Source organism: Nelumbo lutea, chromosome 2 (assembly GCF_056320005.1).
Source record: "Nelumbo lutea isolate HS-2025 chromosome 2, American lotus-T2T, whole genome shotgun sequence".
NCBI classification, from domain to species: Eukaryota; Viridiplantae; Streptophyta; class Magnoliopsida; order Proteales; family Nelumbonaceae; genus Nelumbo; species Nelumbo lutea.
The window spans coordinates 103635594-103653097 of record NC_142685.1 but is presented as its reverse complement, the minus strand read 5'-3'; the positions used below and the strand labels follow the sequence as shown (position 1 = coordinate 103653097).

Genomic DNA, 17504 nt, shown 5'->3' with positions numbered 1-17504 from the left:
TTCTAATAAAACAGGCCCACACATTCTTCAAAAACAGTGTTTTTTAAGGAAAGAGACATTTGGGAGAAACTAAGGCCATTTGGTAACTTTTATACTTTGCATTATACCAGTTTTTTTATGAGGGAAAACTCTTTTCAATTTTTGAAAGATATCTTTATCATCTATGAGAAACTTCTCCAATGTGATCTTGTTCAACACTGCTTGTTCCAAGCCTCAAAGGAGGGGGGTTGTGTCAGCCTGTCAGGTTGAGGCTCATTCCAAAAGGTATATAAGGTAGTCTTGCCTTGAGTCTCAACTTTGAGGCTCATTCCGAAAAGTATAAATAACGCACTTGCATCACTCTTTGGGAAACTGTTGAGAATGGCTAGACAGGGGTGTTTTTGGTTTTGGGGGGTAAACAAGCCTTATACTAACAAGTAGTGATTTTCTTTTTCAAAGAGTTACGAAATTCTCAATTCAATTTGGAATAAAAACTTCAACTCATATAAGAACAATTGCTTATGCAATTTGCAACATCATCTAGTGAAGTTTTTACTCCTGGTCCAAGGGTATTGCGACACTTGTCCTAGTGAAATCTCAATCATTCTAACCTTTATCAATGACATACTAAAAATGATTGTTTAAGCACCAACTTTTACTTTTGTCACAAAAAACATGTTTGCTCTTCTACTCCAGGAATTAGACTCTTTTGGATGTTGTGGTTCTCAACATGGGATCCTAGTTAATGTAGCTCTATTGATGCCACAAGAAGTTGAATGAAAGCAGAAACCCCACACTTCAGCCCAAGTTCACAATTTGTTGGTATTTCAAAGGATCTTTAAAGATACGAGACAATGAAAGATACTCATAGTTATAATTATTTATATGGAAGAAATAGAGTTAAAATATTAATTATTAGTATAGATAAACAATGCATTGGTTCAGCGGAGTGCAAAAACTCTCACAGGATTTTGGCAAAGGCTAAAATTAGATATTTAATTCAGGACTTCATATTCAAAGTTTAATCAAGATCAGGATTCTGCATTCGTGAAATTTACCTCGGGCCTGGTGGTGCTGACACCTCCAATTGCAAAGCTGGAGCTTGGATTCAGAGGTGACAAGCATCTTTGGCCGTGAGATGCATTATGTTACTTTGCAAATGCATCATACAAGAAATAAGGCTATAAAACACATCCACTCCAATTGTTTGTAGTAAAATCAAATTAAAACAATCAGCATTTAAGGTAAAGAGTTAGAAAATTATTGAGTGGAGTAAAGTTCTCCACTCACTAAAACATTTTCTTATATAAAACTGCAACTCCAAATACAACCACACATGAAACAGTGATTACAGTTTTCACCATCGTCTTCCTCATCTCTTTTATCTCTTCGAGTATTTCTCTCATCAAATCCTTCAGTTCCCTAATTTCTCTCTTCAGTTCTCCAATTTCTTCACCAATTTCTCTCTTCAGTTCTCCAATTTCTTCACCAATTTCTCTCTTCACTTCCCTGAGCAAATCCTCGTTTCCCTCCTTTATTTTGTTTTCTATGTACTCCATTTCTTTCATCGATGTTTTCCACGCAACATATTGTCTCTTCTCAGCTTCTTCAACTGATTCTTTGACTTCCTCTGTTTTGTCATCGATTTTCCTCCCCAAATCTGCAACTCCAGATAAACAATAAAATAAGAGAAAGAAACCTAAGTCAAATGAAAGAAATAGAATATATTAGTGTTACCTTCCTTTGCTCCAGTGGCTCCCTCTCCTGCTTCTATTGCCATGAAAAAAAAATGTAAGAGAAAAAAAAAAAAGCTTGAAAAGAAAGAAACGTAGAGAGAAATAGAGCTTAATGAAACGAGAGAATGGTAAGGTAGATATAATAGAGGGACTCATTTTATAAGTAGTTGTGGGCTCTTGTTTGAAAACAGATCGGTTCGTTACGTTTAATTTAGTTTTGCCAACCGAACTGGTACTACCAATTTGTCTATTTTATTAATTGAATCTGATTGAGATGCATATAAAACTAATGTTTCAAAAAATGATTCGGAACCAGAGTCGTTCTAGCCACGATTTTCTAGGTCGACGGCTGTGAGTAGAGGTGTAAAGTGGTCCACACTTTGTGCAGGTCGTGCCATGCTGGCCCGCAGGTCGTCACGGGTCGTGCTGCCCTCCCCGATGAAAATTTTGGGGGTTGGCCCGACACGGCCCGTGGGTCGTGCCAGGCCGTGCATCGGGCCAAAGCTATTTATTTAAAACAAATTGACAAAAAAACTTAAAATTTTAATTTTATATGAATTTTGTGTATAAAATTGCTTATATATGTAATAATTAAATAAATTAGTATAATAAAATTAAAAAATATTTATTTTATTAATATACTATGTACTATATATTATTATATAATTATAATTTATATAATATTATATAACTATATATAGAATATATAAAATACATACATATATATATATATGGGTGATGCTGGGTTGGGATATGAGTTAGGTTGTGTCGGCCCACAGGCAACACGGCCTGCTCAGTCGTGTCGTGCCGTGCCGTGCATGGCCGAGCCGCGGGCAACATGGCCCGATTTACACCTCTAGCTGTGAGCATTAGGAAAACGGCTCACCTAGGTTGGAAATAGAGTCACCATCCATTAGATATGAAAATGGAGGTGATGGGACCTCCAAGAATGATTTTCAAAACCGTTTGGTTCTAACAGTGACTCCAAAACCAGTTCGAGTAAGACTCGGATGGGAGAGGAAAGAAGTTAGGCACCCCTCTCCCGAATACAATTGGTGGGGCCCACATGGGATTTCACAATAAGCACAAATTAGAGCAAACAAACCATTGACCAAGAACAATTAATAGACAATGAAGCTAAACAAACTCATGAACAAACTATCACAAAAAAAAAAAAATCCTCTACTTAAATATGTCTTTATTTAATTTCCTTTTTCTTTTTAATTGAATTTTTATCATTTGCTTATGTTGTTTTCTTATAGAAACCTATTTTTATTTTTATTCATTTTTTATTTTCTATATATATATAGAATCTTTTAATTTTTTATTTTTATTTTTATTGATTTATTTTATTATCTTTTTTAATTATATTTAAATTTTTACTTTATTTTTTATTCTTTTATTTTTATATCATTTTTTCTTCATTTCTTTTATCCTTCCCCTTTCGGTGACTTGTCCCCTCCTACCACCTAAACATGTCTAAATCTATACTAACCTCACCTTTCAACTTTGATCTAATTTAATTAATATTTTTTTTTCCTTTTTTTCTTACCTTGTCATTTGTTCCCTCTTGTCATCTTTGCTCTCACCTTCCCCCTTATTCATTGAATTAATTTTATTTACAAATATTTCATCTGAGATGAATGACCCTCCGGTGAGTGAGAACCTGAACCTGATAGCCACCTCCGACCATATCTCCCTATTACCCAATAACTCAGTGAATTCGACATCTCTTACTTTAATTTGAAACTCCCTGTTACCCAATAACTCAGTGAATTCGACATCCCTTACTTTAATTTTAGTTTCAAGAGGTAGAATAGTTAGATATTAAATTAATATAATATCAACAGGGATTTGTAATCAATATAATTTTAATTTCAAGAGGTAGAATAGTTAGATATTAAATCAAATCTTGGCAATATAGCAAAGAGGAAAAACAGTTTGTGAAGAGAACCTTGGGAGTAAGTTACCTGACAGCATTTTGGCCCGAGATGATGGTGTAGTTCCTAAACTCTGGTGCTAATCTGATTTAAAATGAGGAGAGGAATGACTCTAGCTGCCGCTTCTAATGATCTTGGTTGATCGATGACAATGGAGAACAGAGGACCTTTGACTAATTTTGGGAACCGAAAGGATGAAGGGAACTGATGTTGTTGTTGGGGAATAGGAATGATCTGATAAAAACGGTGAGAAATCACCGAAATTTTGATGAAAACAAAATAAATTTCACAGTTAAGAGGTTTTCCCCGTGATTGGTTCTACTTCAGAGAGAGATTGAAGACGACCTGAAAGTGATGCCGGTCAGGGAAAAGGAAGAAAGCAAGTGAAGGGAGAAGAAAAGGGAAGAAAGAAGAAGATAGAGAGAGGGAGAAAAGAAGAGAGAGAGAGGAAAGAGGGGCCCAAAAAAGATTGAAACGATTTTCGCCGCTGGTTCAGCATCCAGAGGTAGAAGAAGGTGAACAGTGCCTCTCTTCGAATTGGAAAAAAATGGAAGAAGAAGAAGAAAAAGGAGAAGGAGAGAGCGAGAGAGAGGGAGAGAGAGAGAAGAGATCGATGGCCGGTGATAATGCAGCCGCCGCTCAGGTACTGTTTGAACAAGAGTGACGATGAACAGTGTATCCCTCGATTAGGGCGAGCGTTGGATTTTTAGAGGGGGCGATGGCAGCTTCGTAATTTTTAGGGGATCCAGGGGTATTTTTTGATAATTTTGCAGTATGGGATTCTCGGGTAAAAGTCGGTTAAGGGGGTTCAAACCAGGTCCAATAATGAGGGGTTTGGGTTAAGAGTTAAAATGTAAAGGTTCGAGGTGCGTCCGACCGCATTGAGGGTTTTGTGTGTACGAGCTGGTGTGATTGGCTGAAACGGAATATTTTGAGTGAATGGGTAAATTGAGGAACTTTTGACTAAAAATCGGAAGGATGAGGTTTTGGACATTTTGAGTTAATTGAAAATATCAGATTGGTCCAACTCGACCCAGATTTGGCAGATTTGGAAGAGTAGTGGTTCATTCAATCTAGAGCCTTAAAATGGAGCCTATGTGTGATAAATGGACGAAAAAAGGTATTTTGGGCTGAAATTTTATAGGTCGGTATTTTAGAGTATCTAAGATTTGGGTGGTAATGTCTGATCAATTTAGGAGTGTCGAAATGGTAGGAATTTAAGTCATTTATAAGATCCAAAACAGAATATTGGTTTGATGAAAGAGTAAACGAGGGAATTTTCAATTAAAGCTTTGTAGGCAGGTGTTTTTGTGCATCTACATTTTAATGATATGGTCTGATTAGTTTGTATGTGTTAAGATTGAGGGGATTTGGGTTATGAGGGTTTAGGCTGATAAGAGGGCTTGGAATAGAATCTTTGTTTGATGAAAGGGTAAATGAAGGAATCTTGATAGGAAATTTGTGGGTAGGTACTTTAGGTTTTCTAGGATTTAATGGTGGCGTCTAATATGAGAATTGAGGTGCAAATGGGTGTTGATTGGGCTCATCAGATTGGTATAAAAAAGATTTAATGGTGGATCTAAGGGTTTTTGAGTTGAAACTCGGGTTCTTTGGATTTTTCGATGAGTGACCGGAAGGGTTTGATCGGGTGTTCAGGGTGAACCAGAGGGTTCAGGGGGTGGGCCGCGTTGGTTCAAAAACCTTGTATAACGTCGGTTCAAAAATCAGGTGTTAATAACGACAGTTCAAAAACCTTGTATAAAACCATTAAACTAATTTTAAATGCATTTCAGTCGATTTAATCGTTTAACCAAACTAAAATCATTCTTTCTTGAGGGAACTCCTTCATGTCTCCTGCGTGCTCACTAATATTCCACCATGGCCTACTGTATTCTTTAGATCAGTGAAGGAGAAGGGGAAAAAAGTAAATGAAGAAGAGAAATGGAGTGGATTATGGCAATTAGACTTGTTCATTGGCCGCGTCGGACCGGGTTCGGGCCAGGCTTTGCCTTTATATTAGAAGAATATACTCAGGCTTGAACCCAAGCCCGGCTCAACCATCAGGCATAGGTCTTGAGCCCGAACCCGGACAAAAAATTAGAAAAATATTTTTTCTTTTTTATTCAATAAAAAACTATTTTATTTATATAAAAAGATCTCAAAACCTAAAAAACAATGAAAGATTTTACTATTACTTGAAAAAATAAAGAAAAAATATGTTATATATATTTGTTTATTATATAAAATATATTCTTATTATATAATATATTATCAAGTCGGGCTTGGGTTCGGGCTAGGCTTTTTTGAGAAATCCTGAACTTAGCCCAAAGAAAGGTCAGACCCAATGTTTTAGACTCGAGCCTGTAGGCCTGAAATCTTGACCAAGGTTAACTTAAATCGAGTTGGGCCAAGCCGGTCCATTAATAGGTCTAATGGCAATAGCAAAAGGAGAGGATGATAATGAACAAAATAAGAAAGGAGAAAAGGGAAAGAAATGACATGAAAAGATAGAAAACTATTATGTAGAAATAGAAAAAGAAAAGAACGAAACAGAGAGACCGATTGCAACTATCTAACTGACCTAAGGTGGAGATAAGAAGAAGATGATGAAAGGGGTGGGAAAGAGGAGAAGATGAAATGAAATGAAATAAAATAACAATGGAGAGAGGAAAGAAGAAAAAATAATAGAAAATGTTGTTACTTGAGAGTGTCAATCTAATTGTTGCTCCTTAGCCGTTTTATGTTATTTTAAATGATTTTCTATAATTATTAATTGATACAAGTAAAATAATACTTTTAATAGTTAATAAACTATATATTTTTTTTAATTATTACATATTTTTGTTATTTGGAAGCTTTAATACCTCCACATTATTTAATTTAACCTATTTTTCATTTTTCAGTAATGTTTAAAAATTTTAAATTATTTATATTTTATATTCTTATCATCAAGGATTATTAAGCCTATTATAATTATTTTTGTGATTTTGATAAAGTTTTTTAAAGCTATTACATAATTTCCTTATTCAATTTACTTTTTATATTTTTTAATAATATTTAAACCATGATTTCGTTATTGAAGTTTTTTGTTTAAGAAATTTTTTAAATTTAATACATAACTTTGTTATTTTAGATATTGAAAATTTAGTTATGTAAAATATTTCGTTATTTAAAATTTAAATAATATTTTATTGAAATTTGTAAAAGAATATTTAGTTATGAAATTGAATAATCTGTAAATTATAATTTATATTGTAATTATGCAATTTCGTTATGAATTTTATAAAAATATCAAATTATTAATAATCTGAACATTATTAAATATATTATAATTATTTTTGTGTCTTTAATAAATATTTTAAAGTTATTACATAACTTCATTATAGTATTTAAGTATTTATTAAAATTTTTCACTTCAAACTTTGTTAAGTGAAAGGTAAATAATAGAAATACTAGACAATTGTTTTATATATTAACTTTTTAAATAATTAATAATTCTTTAGACTTTATATATTATTTTTCACATTTTTTGTAATAAAAATAACAATAATTAATTTCAACTAAGGTCACTCATCAAATCGATGAAACCAACCAACCCGAAAAGGGATAGGTAAGATAAGCCAAACGAACTCTAAGAATTAAATGGACCCCATGTCTTTGTTTGTGTGCAAGCCCAAAGCTTATCCAAGCCCATTTTAACCTCGACTTGTGCCATATTTTTTTTGCATGTATTACATTTTATTTTATTTATAAATGAAATAATTAGATTTTTATTATTGATGTCATAGGTCAAACTCATTACTCATTAGGCCTAAAAAAACCATAAGCCTAGCCTGGGCATGTGTAGGTCTAAGATTGGGTTTGCAATCTAGGCCTGAGGTGCGGGTTGGGTTGGGTTGGGCTTAGGTTAATGCACTTACCATCAGTACTAAAATCAGCCCAGCCTAGCCCGACCCATTATCACCCCTAATGACTTAGAATGGTTTGAACCATTTGACTTGAATGGTTGAACCGGTGACATGCAACCCAGTGGCAAAAGTGGGTTAGTCTCTGAATCAGTTTTTAAAACATTGATCGATATAACTCAAGTTGTCCAGTTTCACTAATGGTCGGTTAGTTTCAAGTGACCAACTCCCCAGCTCAACCAAGTCAGTTTGGTTGGCCAAATAATTATAACCAAATTGAACTAATGAGTGAACTCTTTTAATTTCAAATAAATTAGTAGTATAATCAATAATTATTGAAAATTTGTAGCTAAAATACATAGTTAGTAAAAATAAATTTATAATGAAAATACAATAAATAAATAATAAAAATACATTAAATACAATAATTACAAGAATACAATAAATACTAAAAATGTATTAGATTAGATAATAAATAGTGTAATATTCAATAATAGTTTAATCTCTATTAAATATTAATTAATTATAAAGAAAATACATAATTACTAAAAATAAATTTCTAATAATGATACAGTAAATCTAATAAGTACAACAAGTTAAAGTAAAAAAAAAATAAATAACAACAATTTAGTATTCAATAATTATTGAGAACTTTCTATTAAATAAGAAAACAAAAATAGATTTATACATAATTATTGAAAATACAATAAATAATATTTTTAGTACATATGAATATATAATAAATATTGCTAAAGATTTTACAATTATTATTCATAAAAGTTATTTTATAGAATTATTAATTGATATAAGTGAAATAACATTACTATTATTAGTTCATTATTAATTGTAATTAATATTCTGTTTTTAATATCAATTAAAATTATTTTTTTGAAATTTATTACATAAATTTGTTATTTGGAAGATTCAATACCTCTAAGTTATTCAATCTATTTTCATTATTTCAATAATATTTAAAATTTTAATTTACTTATATTTTATATTCTCATTGTTGAATATTATTAAATCTATTATAATTAATGTTGTGTTCAAGGTTCAAAGTATCTGAAATGCTATGCGTATTGGAAAGGCAAATTTAAGAGACATCAGGATACACCTTGGATACGCATGGATACGGACGAAAAATTAAGATACGCATGAAAACACATGGAAATGCTATAAATACTCTAATAAATCATAAATAAACATTAATGTAACCAAATATAAGACATAAATGAACTATTTATGCATAAAAATAACATGTTTTAGTGGGTTTTTTTGAAAAAAAAAAACATATTATAATCAATAAACGGGAAGTCGGGAACGAAAACATACTATCTAATTGTGGACATTATAGATCAAGTAATTTTTTTTCATGTTTTATTCTATTTTTTTAAAAACTAAACAATTATTTATTTTTATTCAAATAATTATTTTGCATGTTTTATTATAAAAATTAAATTAAAATTAAGAAAAGTAAAGATGTAACAAAAAAAAAATGAATGGATTTATGGACATAATAGGTGAAATAAATATTTTGCATATTTTATTCTAAAAATTAAAAAAAATAAATATCAATGTTTTAAAACATGGGGGCATTCCACTACCTAGAGACATGAAGCATAGTTCAAAATGCAAGAGGCGTAAGCCTCTTCGAACACAAGGAGGTCTTTAATAAAAATCTTTTATAATAAAAAAAATAAAAATGCATAACAATCGTAAAAATGGGGGGTCTTGTCGAAGCGGAGGCGAGTGAGCGAAGTGGAGCGGGACCCCCTTAACTCAAAAAAATAAATTGGGCTACATCGAAAAAAGGGATTGGGGGCTGGAGGGCGAAGCCCCCCAACCGAAGGGACAGGGGCAAACCACTTTCTTTCTCCTTATCTTTTCTAACATTGGCTTAAAATGTAAAAGAAATTTGAAAAAATATATTTATTTTCACTCCTTTTTTCACAACCTTGAAAAACTTATTAAATCTTACAAATTTATAGATCCTTTGACAAATTTTTACAAGATTTGAGTATTTAGAAAGGCTAAAAACCTTTTTGAAGGGTTTGGGAAAGAAAGAGGGCTTCTGAAATGGGTTTAAAAGCTCTCTTTCGAAGGGAGTTTTATTTGCGATTCCGCCATAGTAAAATTGTACTATATTGGTCGATCGGTAGCGTATCGACCGATACGGTGCCGAAACGCACTGATACTCAACGATATGGGCATGATATAGCACGTGGCAGTATCTCTAAGACAAAACTATTTATAATTTATGGCCACTTTTTGTAATTCATTTATCCAAAAATTAATTAAGGTATTAAGTGGGTAGTTTCTGAACAATTATAATTCATGGTTTCAATACGGTATTAATTTTTTAATAGTTATAAGTGGGCAATGTTTGAAGTGAGAGTAAAGGACATATATGCCCCTTTTATACCCATTGTTTGCTTAGCTAAAAGGGTAAAAATGTTTAATGAAAAATCTATAAAGAAGGGTGGGGGAGAGGATAAATAGGGAATAGAGATAATTTCGTAGATAAACTAGAATAAGAGATAATTTAAGAGAAAATAGGGATAGTGGTGTTGTATCGTTAGAGATCAGAAAAACAAATCTCCCTTTCTTTATCCATTAGTTGTTTGGGAAAATGGCATGGAATAAAATAAAATAAAAAATTTTAAAAATGAGAAAAAAAGATATACTTCCTTAGTGTGTGTGTAATGAGACAATAAGCGGGGATGGGGAATTTTCATATAATGATATGATAATTTTTATATTAGGTCCTTCTAAGTAGGGATGGGGAATTTTCATGATGTTTTTATGATGTATTAAATGACCTACACCATTTGATATGAATAGGACGTATAGTAGTTACACTAGTGGCAATAAAAATGGAGTGATATATAAAGTTCTAGTTTTATTCTCAGAGTTTGGGACTAAAAAGTATGAAATCTCACAATTCTTATCTTATTGCCAATGGAGTTGGCCAAAATGCAAAGAACATTTGTGCATAGTGGACTATTTTGTTGAGAAATTTAACTACTTTACCACTACATTAGTTGTGGGCTAAAACTTTGAATCACAACCCTCAATGTATTAATTTTTATTACTTTACTTTCATGATTTATCTTATTTAAATTTTTAAAGTTTAATTTATACAATGTATTCAGAAGGTGGAGAGAGAGAGAAAGGGTTAGATAGTCCATTGGGGATGTGAGATAGTATTTAAGAGATGCTTTAGGAAAAATTACATGGAGGAGATAGTTTAAGAGGAATTTTAGGAAAGGGCATGTTTTAGGAGTGATTCAATGAGATAACATAATTAATTAGGGAATTAAAAATATTAAAATGAAAAAATGAAAAAAAAAAATACAATGAGGATTTGGAGTCTAATGTGGATTAAACTTAAAGGGGATAACTTGATTGGTTGAAGCCTGTCCAATACAATGTCTTTTAGGTATCATAACTTTTGGATAAATAGATATATAGATAAATTTATTTGTGTGGTACCATGATGATTATGTGTGTTTGGGGATGGGGAACAAAGATCTATATTGAGAATGACACACTTATTATTAAAAATCCATACATCGGCTTTGGTTTTTCTTTACCTCTCTCTAGTGATTGAATGCCTATAATGACTCTCAGCTTTCTGTTTCCTTCTTATTTCCTATCAAACCAAATATATCTTAAATTGCATTAAGAAGATTAATTGCTTCATATTCATGACATGAATAATGAATTATCTAAATTTATAACAAAAAAGTCTAGATGTAGAGTTGCAAATGATATATTAGTTTAGAATAATAACAAAAGCACATTAAAATATTCATTATAAAATTTGCAATTCATACATATAAATAAATCTTAAAAAGGAAAAATAGTAACAATAGAACAATGAAATGTAGTTGGAAAAGAAAAATGGGATGGGTCCAAAGTCTTTGGCCTTACCTACAATGAACGAACATGAGAGGAGAGTTCAGTCGTGGTGAAAAATTTCAATGATTCCTCTACCTTTGGTGTTTAGGCTTGACGCATGCCTCAATTCAGTCTTGGAGAGAGAGAGAGAGAGAGAGAGAGAGAGAGAGAGATCCAAACAGTGAGGTCTGTCTATTTACTTCATATATAATATTTGTTGTCTGTTTACAATGAATAGGTGCTAAGAAAATGGAACTAAATAACAAACTAAATACACTTGAAATGAGAGATTCAAAATTTTGGTCCTTAATGGTCGGTGTTTTTGAACGGGTTAGAAGTAACGGAAGGGGAATGGGTTCAAGATCTTATTACCAATAAATTTGATAATTTTGTAAAATTATTATTTTATCAATTATGGTAATTTTAGAGAAATTTAGTATAACACAATTTTATTAACTTACAAAATTAATATTGGTGAATTTGGACAAATTAGTTTTGATAATTTTGGTAAGTAATTGTGGTAAACTATTTCTGTTCAATTTCGTAATTAATTTAGATATACTATTTTTGGTAAAATTGGTAACTAATGTTTGTAGATTGGTTTTGGTAATTTTGTAAAATTCATTTGCCAAAAATATTAATTAATAAAAATTTTGTAATTTACCAAAAAGATTAATTTTCAGTAAATTAATATTGGTTAACTATGAAAAGTTAATAACTTATTGAAAGTTATTAATTTTTGAAAATAAAATATAACTAATTTGTGAACAAATTTATTGAATAATTTATATTGAAAATTAAAATATCAATAATTGAATTGACAAAAAATATTTAAAATTATTGCAATAATTGTTGAAAAAAATATTATTTCATTTTCAGAAAATTCTTGATAAAGTATTACATTTTTCGGAAATCATTGATTAATTTATATTAGAAATATTAAAAGCTAAAGATTTTTGATCAATTTTTATTGTAAAATAAAGGATAACTTATTCTTAGTTCAGAAAATTTTTGAAAACAAAATATTGATAAATTATTACATGTTCAGAAAAATTATTAATTAATTTATATTGGAAAATAAAAGATCAATTATTATAATATGAAAAAAATTATAGAGTGATCGCAAAGCTTACTGGTCATGACTACAATAACTGAACAGTGCTTATAATTCTCGTGGCTACCCCTAATTGGACTAGACTCGGACCTTAATTTTTGTTGGACTAGACCCAGAGCTTAGATGCCAATCCCATGTCACAGATGGACCCCTTTTGTGATAAGAAACATAATTTTATAAAACAAATTTGCATATAAAAATTATATTTTTATAAAAACATAATTTTATTGATTTAAACATTATCATAATTAAGAAGATGTAAATAGGGATAGTTTTTGAAGCCCACATACGATTTTAAGATCCAAAGCTAGACCTATGTCCATGATCAATTCTGGGTCAAACGGTCCAACCATCCAGTTTAAAGCCTATAAATGGTTTTAAGGTCCAAAACCAAACCCAGAGCCATGATCGAATCCTGGGTCAAACGATCCGATCATCCAATCCAAAGCCTACTTATGGTTTTAAGGATCAAAACCAAACCCAGAGCCATGAGCATTCGTGGGTCAAATGGTCTAACTGTCTAGTCTAAAACGCACATACGATTTTATGGTCCAAAACCAAACCCAAGCATAACAAATTCCTAGATCAAATGGACCGACCATGCAATCTAAAGCCAATATACAATTTTAACGTCCAAATAGAAGTAACTTCAAATAGTTGGGCAAGCAATGGATATAACACAAAAAGATTGGGTAAAATTTGTAGATGGACCCTTTTACTTGGAACGTTGTATTTTGATTTATCTATAGTACAACTAGGAATGGCAATGGGTGAGGCAGGTTCACGTTTTGATTGCCCCAAACCCAATCCTAAATTCAAATTCACTGCTCCATCCTCGCCCTGATGGCTAAAAATCCTAATCTCGATGAGAGAGTACGGAGGATCTCGTAAAATCATAACGCTTTATTTTATTATTATTATTATTATTATTTTAATTTTGATAAATATAGCATTTTATTTCTAACTTTTTGCACATCCCCGATTTGTTCATGGCAACATGCCAATACCCCAATCCAACGTCTTCTCTGAGGTTTTTATGTCTGTCCCACTCCTACGCCCTTCCACTATCACTCTACCAGCCCATGCCATTGTCACATGCCCTTCCTTTTATTTCTCAGGAAACGAAACTGGAAACTGGAAACCAGTCAACCGGTTAACCGACTAACTTCAATTCAATTCCAATTACCGGTTTTCCAAAAATCAATATTACCGGTTTGATTCCCAAAAAAGGCCCACGGTTCGGTTGAACACCCTAGAGGCCTAGACAATGCCACTACGAAACTGCCAATACGACCACCTATTAACTGACAGTGTCACGCAGCTAACCCTCTCCACTACCGCATCAAAAATCACTATTGACGACGCTATTACCATTCACGCCTTTATGCCAGTACTATTGGAATTGGGGGGAGTTCTGATCTTCTACCCAATCTAGGGGGGTTAGTGTGTTGTGGGTAGAGTTTGTGTGGGCTGGAGAATGGGTCTCAGGCTTCCCACTTTTGCCTTAATATCGGTGTTATTTGCATGCTTCAATAATTTAATAATTTATCTTATTATTTTAGTTAATTAATTTTCTACATATGTAATCGTTTTCAAATTTTTTGAAAGTTTGATAATTTATCTTTTATTTATCAATAAAAATTAATCAACAAATTAATTATCTTTTATTTTCCAATTTAACTAATTCAATAATGTTCTGAATATGTAATAATTAATTTTTTGAAAGTATAATAACTTTCAACAATTTAATGAAAATTCAATAAATTACTTTTATTTCCTTAAAAATGAATCATAAATTAATCGAAATTAATTACCTTCTTTCTTATAATATAAATTAATCAATAATTTTTTAAAAAATTCCACAATTTTATATAATTATTTTTTTAAAATACAATAATTTATCTTCTTTTTTTTCAATATAAATTCATTAATACTTTTTCTGAAGATGTATTAATTTATCAATAATTTTTTGTCAATGAAATAATTTATCTTTTGTTTTAGTAGGAATCTGTGGAATTAAAAAAATATATATATATGAAAGAAAGTAGTTTCTCGAAGAGAGAAGGAAGAGTGAAGGAGGAGTTGAAGAAGAGAAGTTGAAAAGAAAAGATAATTAGTCATTATCTTTTAATTTTTGATAAATTATTAATTTGTCATAATTAATCAATATTAATTTACAGAAAATAATTTTTATTAAATTGATAAACTTAATAATTTTCAATAAATTGTTATAATTAACCAATATTAATTTACCAAAATTAATCTTTTTGGTAAATTACAATATTTTATTAATTTAATTTTGCAGAATTACTAGAACTAATCTACAAACTTTAGTTACCAAATTTACCTAGAATAATATTTCTAAGTTAGTTACGAAATTGAAAAAAAAAAAAAAAGCTTATAGCTCCCATATATATATATATATATATATATATATATATATAATGACTAAAAGTGCATTGTGAGTCCAATTACCATATTAATTAATAAAAGAAGTTTTGCCAGCGCCATTAGGACCGAGCATACCAAAACATTCCCCTCGAGGCAAAGAAAGTGACAAATCTCTGAGTGCAACCTTCTCCGGGTTCCCATCCTTCCCTGGATAAACCTTTTTGATGTTATGGCAGATGATAGCATGACTTGTATGTGGCTCACGTAGTAACTGTTCAACTTTCTCCCTCTGAAACAAAAGCAAGTAAGAATATTAATGATGGAATTAACATCCAAATAGAGAATGCACGAAATAGCTTTATAACAGCTGCATTGCAAAGGGAACTCAAAGCTCTGATTCAAAATGAGCATATATGAAGCTCTTATAAAGAGAACTATAAGGGTCCTTTTGGTTTGCAGTCAGAATTAATATTCTTCGGAATTGGAATCAGAGTGGCCTATTCTTATAGTTTGTTTGGTTCAGACAAGAATTAGAATCAAGTGGAATGTGATTTTATAGATAAGGGAAGAGGAAGGAATGGCCATTCCCTCAAATGGGGGAATACCATTCCACCAGAAATAGATATGAAACTCCGATTATACCCAATCAAACAGTTGGAATTGAAATGATCCATTCTGATTCTGATTCTGATTCCAGACCCTTATTCCCGCAAACCAGATAGGCTCTAAATTTTCAAACAACAACAAACCAGTTAAGCAGATTATTGCAGTTACATTCACTTGGGAAGGATGGATCCTGAACAAAGAAATGGAAAAGAAAGCCACAGTAGGCTTTAAGTACTCTTTACCATAAGATAAAATGGGTCAAGCGTAGTCAGACCTGCAGCAGTCTTAACTTTTGAAAAAGCCGTTGACACTAGAAAAGCCAAGGATATTTGCAAATTTATGAAGATGAAGAAGAAGGCAAACTGTATGCTGTAGTCATTGAGCGTGAAAACCCTGTGAGTTAAAGAAATCAGTAGAACCTGAAAAGAAACCCAAGCAACAATTTAAAAATGAAAAAGGAAAATCCCCATCTGATTGCACTTTACCTATCAATGAACCAAAGATCACCAAACATAACATGTAAGCTGATGATATGAAAAGAAAATATGCATAAGAAATCATCCAATAGGGACCATCCCCAAGTCCATGCATTTTCATCATGATTCTTAGATTCAGTTCCTTCTTGTAAACAAGAGATGTCAATATTACCTACACCAAAAGGAATTCTTGAGAAGAAAATAACTTTTAAAAAACTTAAAAGGTTAAAAATAAACTGAAATTATGACATTTCATGTACTAGCCAGCAATGCATATTTCTCAACCAAATTCAACAATTGTGATTTTTTTTTGTATTGCAAATATGTACTGACCACATATATTTAACATAAACATTTAATTTTGAATCCATGACTTGGTGACAAGAACACAAAGGTCACATTTCATGTAATATGTTAAGAATCACGACCGATAAGCTTAGTTCATAAGTTATAAACTTATATTGTTGTATGACATCGAACATATTTTTATAAACTTATATTGTTGTATTGATGGGTTATTTCCCCATCACAAGGATCATTTGTGCATGGGTGACAAATACTTGATGGTGTACTTGACCATGTCAAAGTGAGGTAAGTTTGCTCTTATTTACTTCTTCAGTGATTCTGATGAAGAAAGTGATTCAAAGGTAATTCTTCAACATCAAATCTAGAATGTGTAGAGGTAGCTCCACCAGAATTTTTTGAATGTTTGATGCATGAAGAAATCCCTGAAGTTAATACCAAATATTTCTTTTCTACTAGATCTTGTAGTTGGTTGAGTAGGTTTCTGTCAAGTTAGTGGAGTGTTCATTTTGGTTTGGGAGTTGACCTGTTTCGAGGGGGTAGACAAGCCTTATACTGACAAGTAGTGATTTTCTTTTTCATGGATTTACGAAATTCTCAATTAAATTTGGAATAAAAACTTCAACTCATATAAGAACAATTGCTTATGCAATTTGCATCATCATCTAGTGAAGTTTTTACTCCAGGTGCAAGGGTGTTGCGACACTTGTCCTAGTGAAATCTCAATGTCATACTAAAAATGATTGGTTAAGCACCAACTTTTACTTTTGTCACAAAAAACATGTTTGCTCTTCTACTCCAGGAATTAGACTCTTTAGGATGTTGTGGTTCTCAACATGGGATCCCAGTTAACGTATCTCTATTGATGCCACAAGAAGTTGAGTGAAAGCGGAAACCCCACACTTCAGCCCAAGTTTCACAATTTGTTGGTATTTCAAAGGATCTTTAAAGATATGAGACAATGAAAGATACTCATAGTTATAATTATTTATATGGAAGAAATATAGTTCAAATATTAATTATTAGTATAGATAAACAATGCATTGGTTCAGCGGAGTGCTAAAACTTTCACAGGATTTTGGCAAAGGCTAAAATTAGATATCTAATTCAGGACTTCATATTCAAAGTTTAATCAAGATCAGGATTCTGCATTC

The 17504-nt window shown here is 31.5% G+C and overlaps 1 protein-coding gene across 2 annotated transcripts; it reads right to left on the bottom strand.

Annotated features, from left to right (window-relative positions):
- Positions 1–1182: 1182 nt before the first annotated feature.
- Positions 1183–11702, bottom strand: LOC148872439 (uncharacterized). Of its 2 annotated transcripts, none has more exons than XR_016106676.1 (3): positions 11494–11702; positions 1717–1749; positions 1183–1639 (listed from the first exon to the last, which is right to left on the bottom strand). XR_016106676.1 is itself a non-coding variant. In XM_088967835.1 (3 exons), exons 1-3 carry the CDS (start codon positions 3693–3695, stop codon positions 1269–1271), a joined length of 414 nt encoding a protein of 137 aa, XP_088823961.1. In that variant the 5' UTR covers positions 3696–4355; the 3' UTR covers positions 1183–1268. The 2 variants fall into 2 exon arrangements, 1 of the variants encoding a protein (XP_088823961.1); XM_088967835.1 differs by lacking the exon at positions 11494–11702 and adding an exon at positions 3686–4355.
- Positions 11703–17504: the final 5802 nt, after the last annotated feature.

What these genes read in the sequence shown, in the direction of transcription:
- LOC148872439 (XM_088967835.1), bottom strand. An exon ending in AGCCACTGGAGCAAAGGAAG is followed by an intron (nt 1,640 to 1,716) that starts GTAACACTAATA and finishes CTGGAGTTGCAG; the next exon opens with ATTTGGGGAGGAAAATCGAT.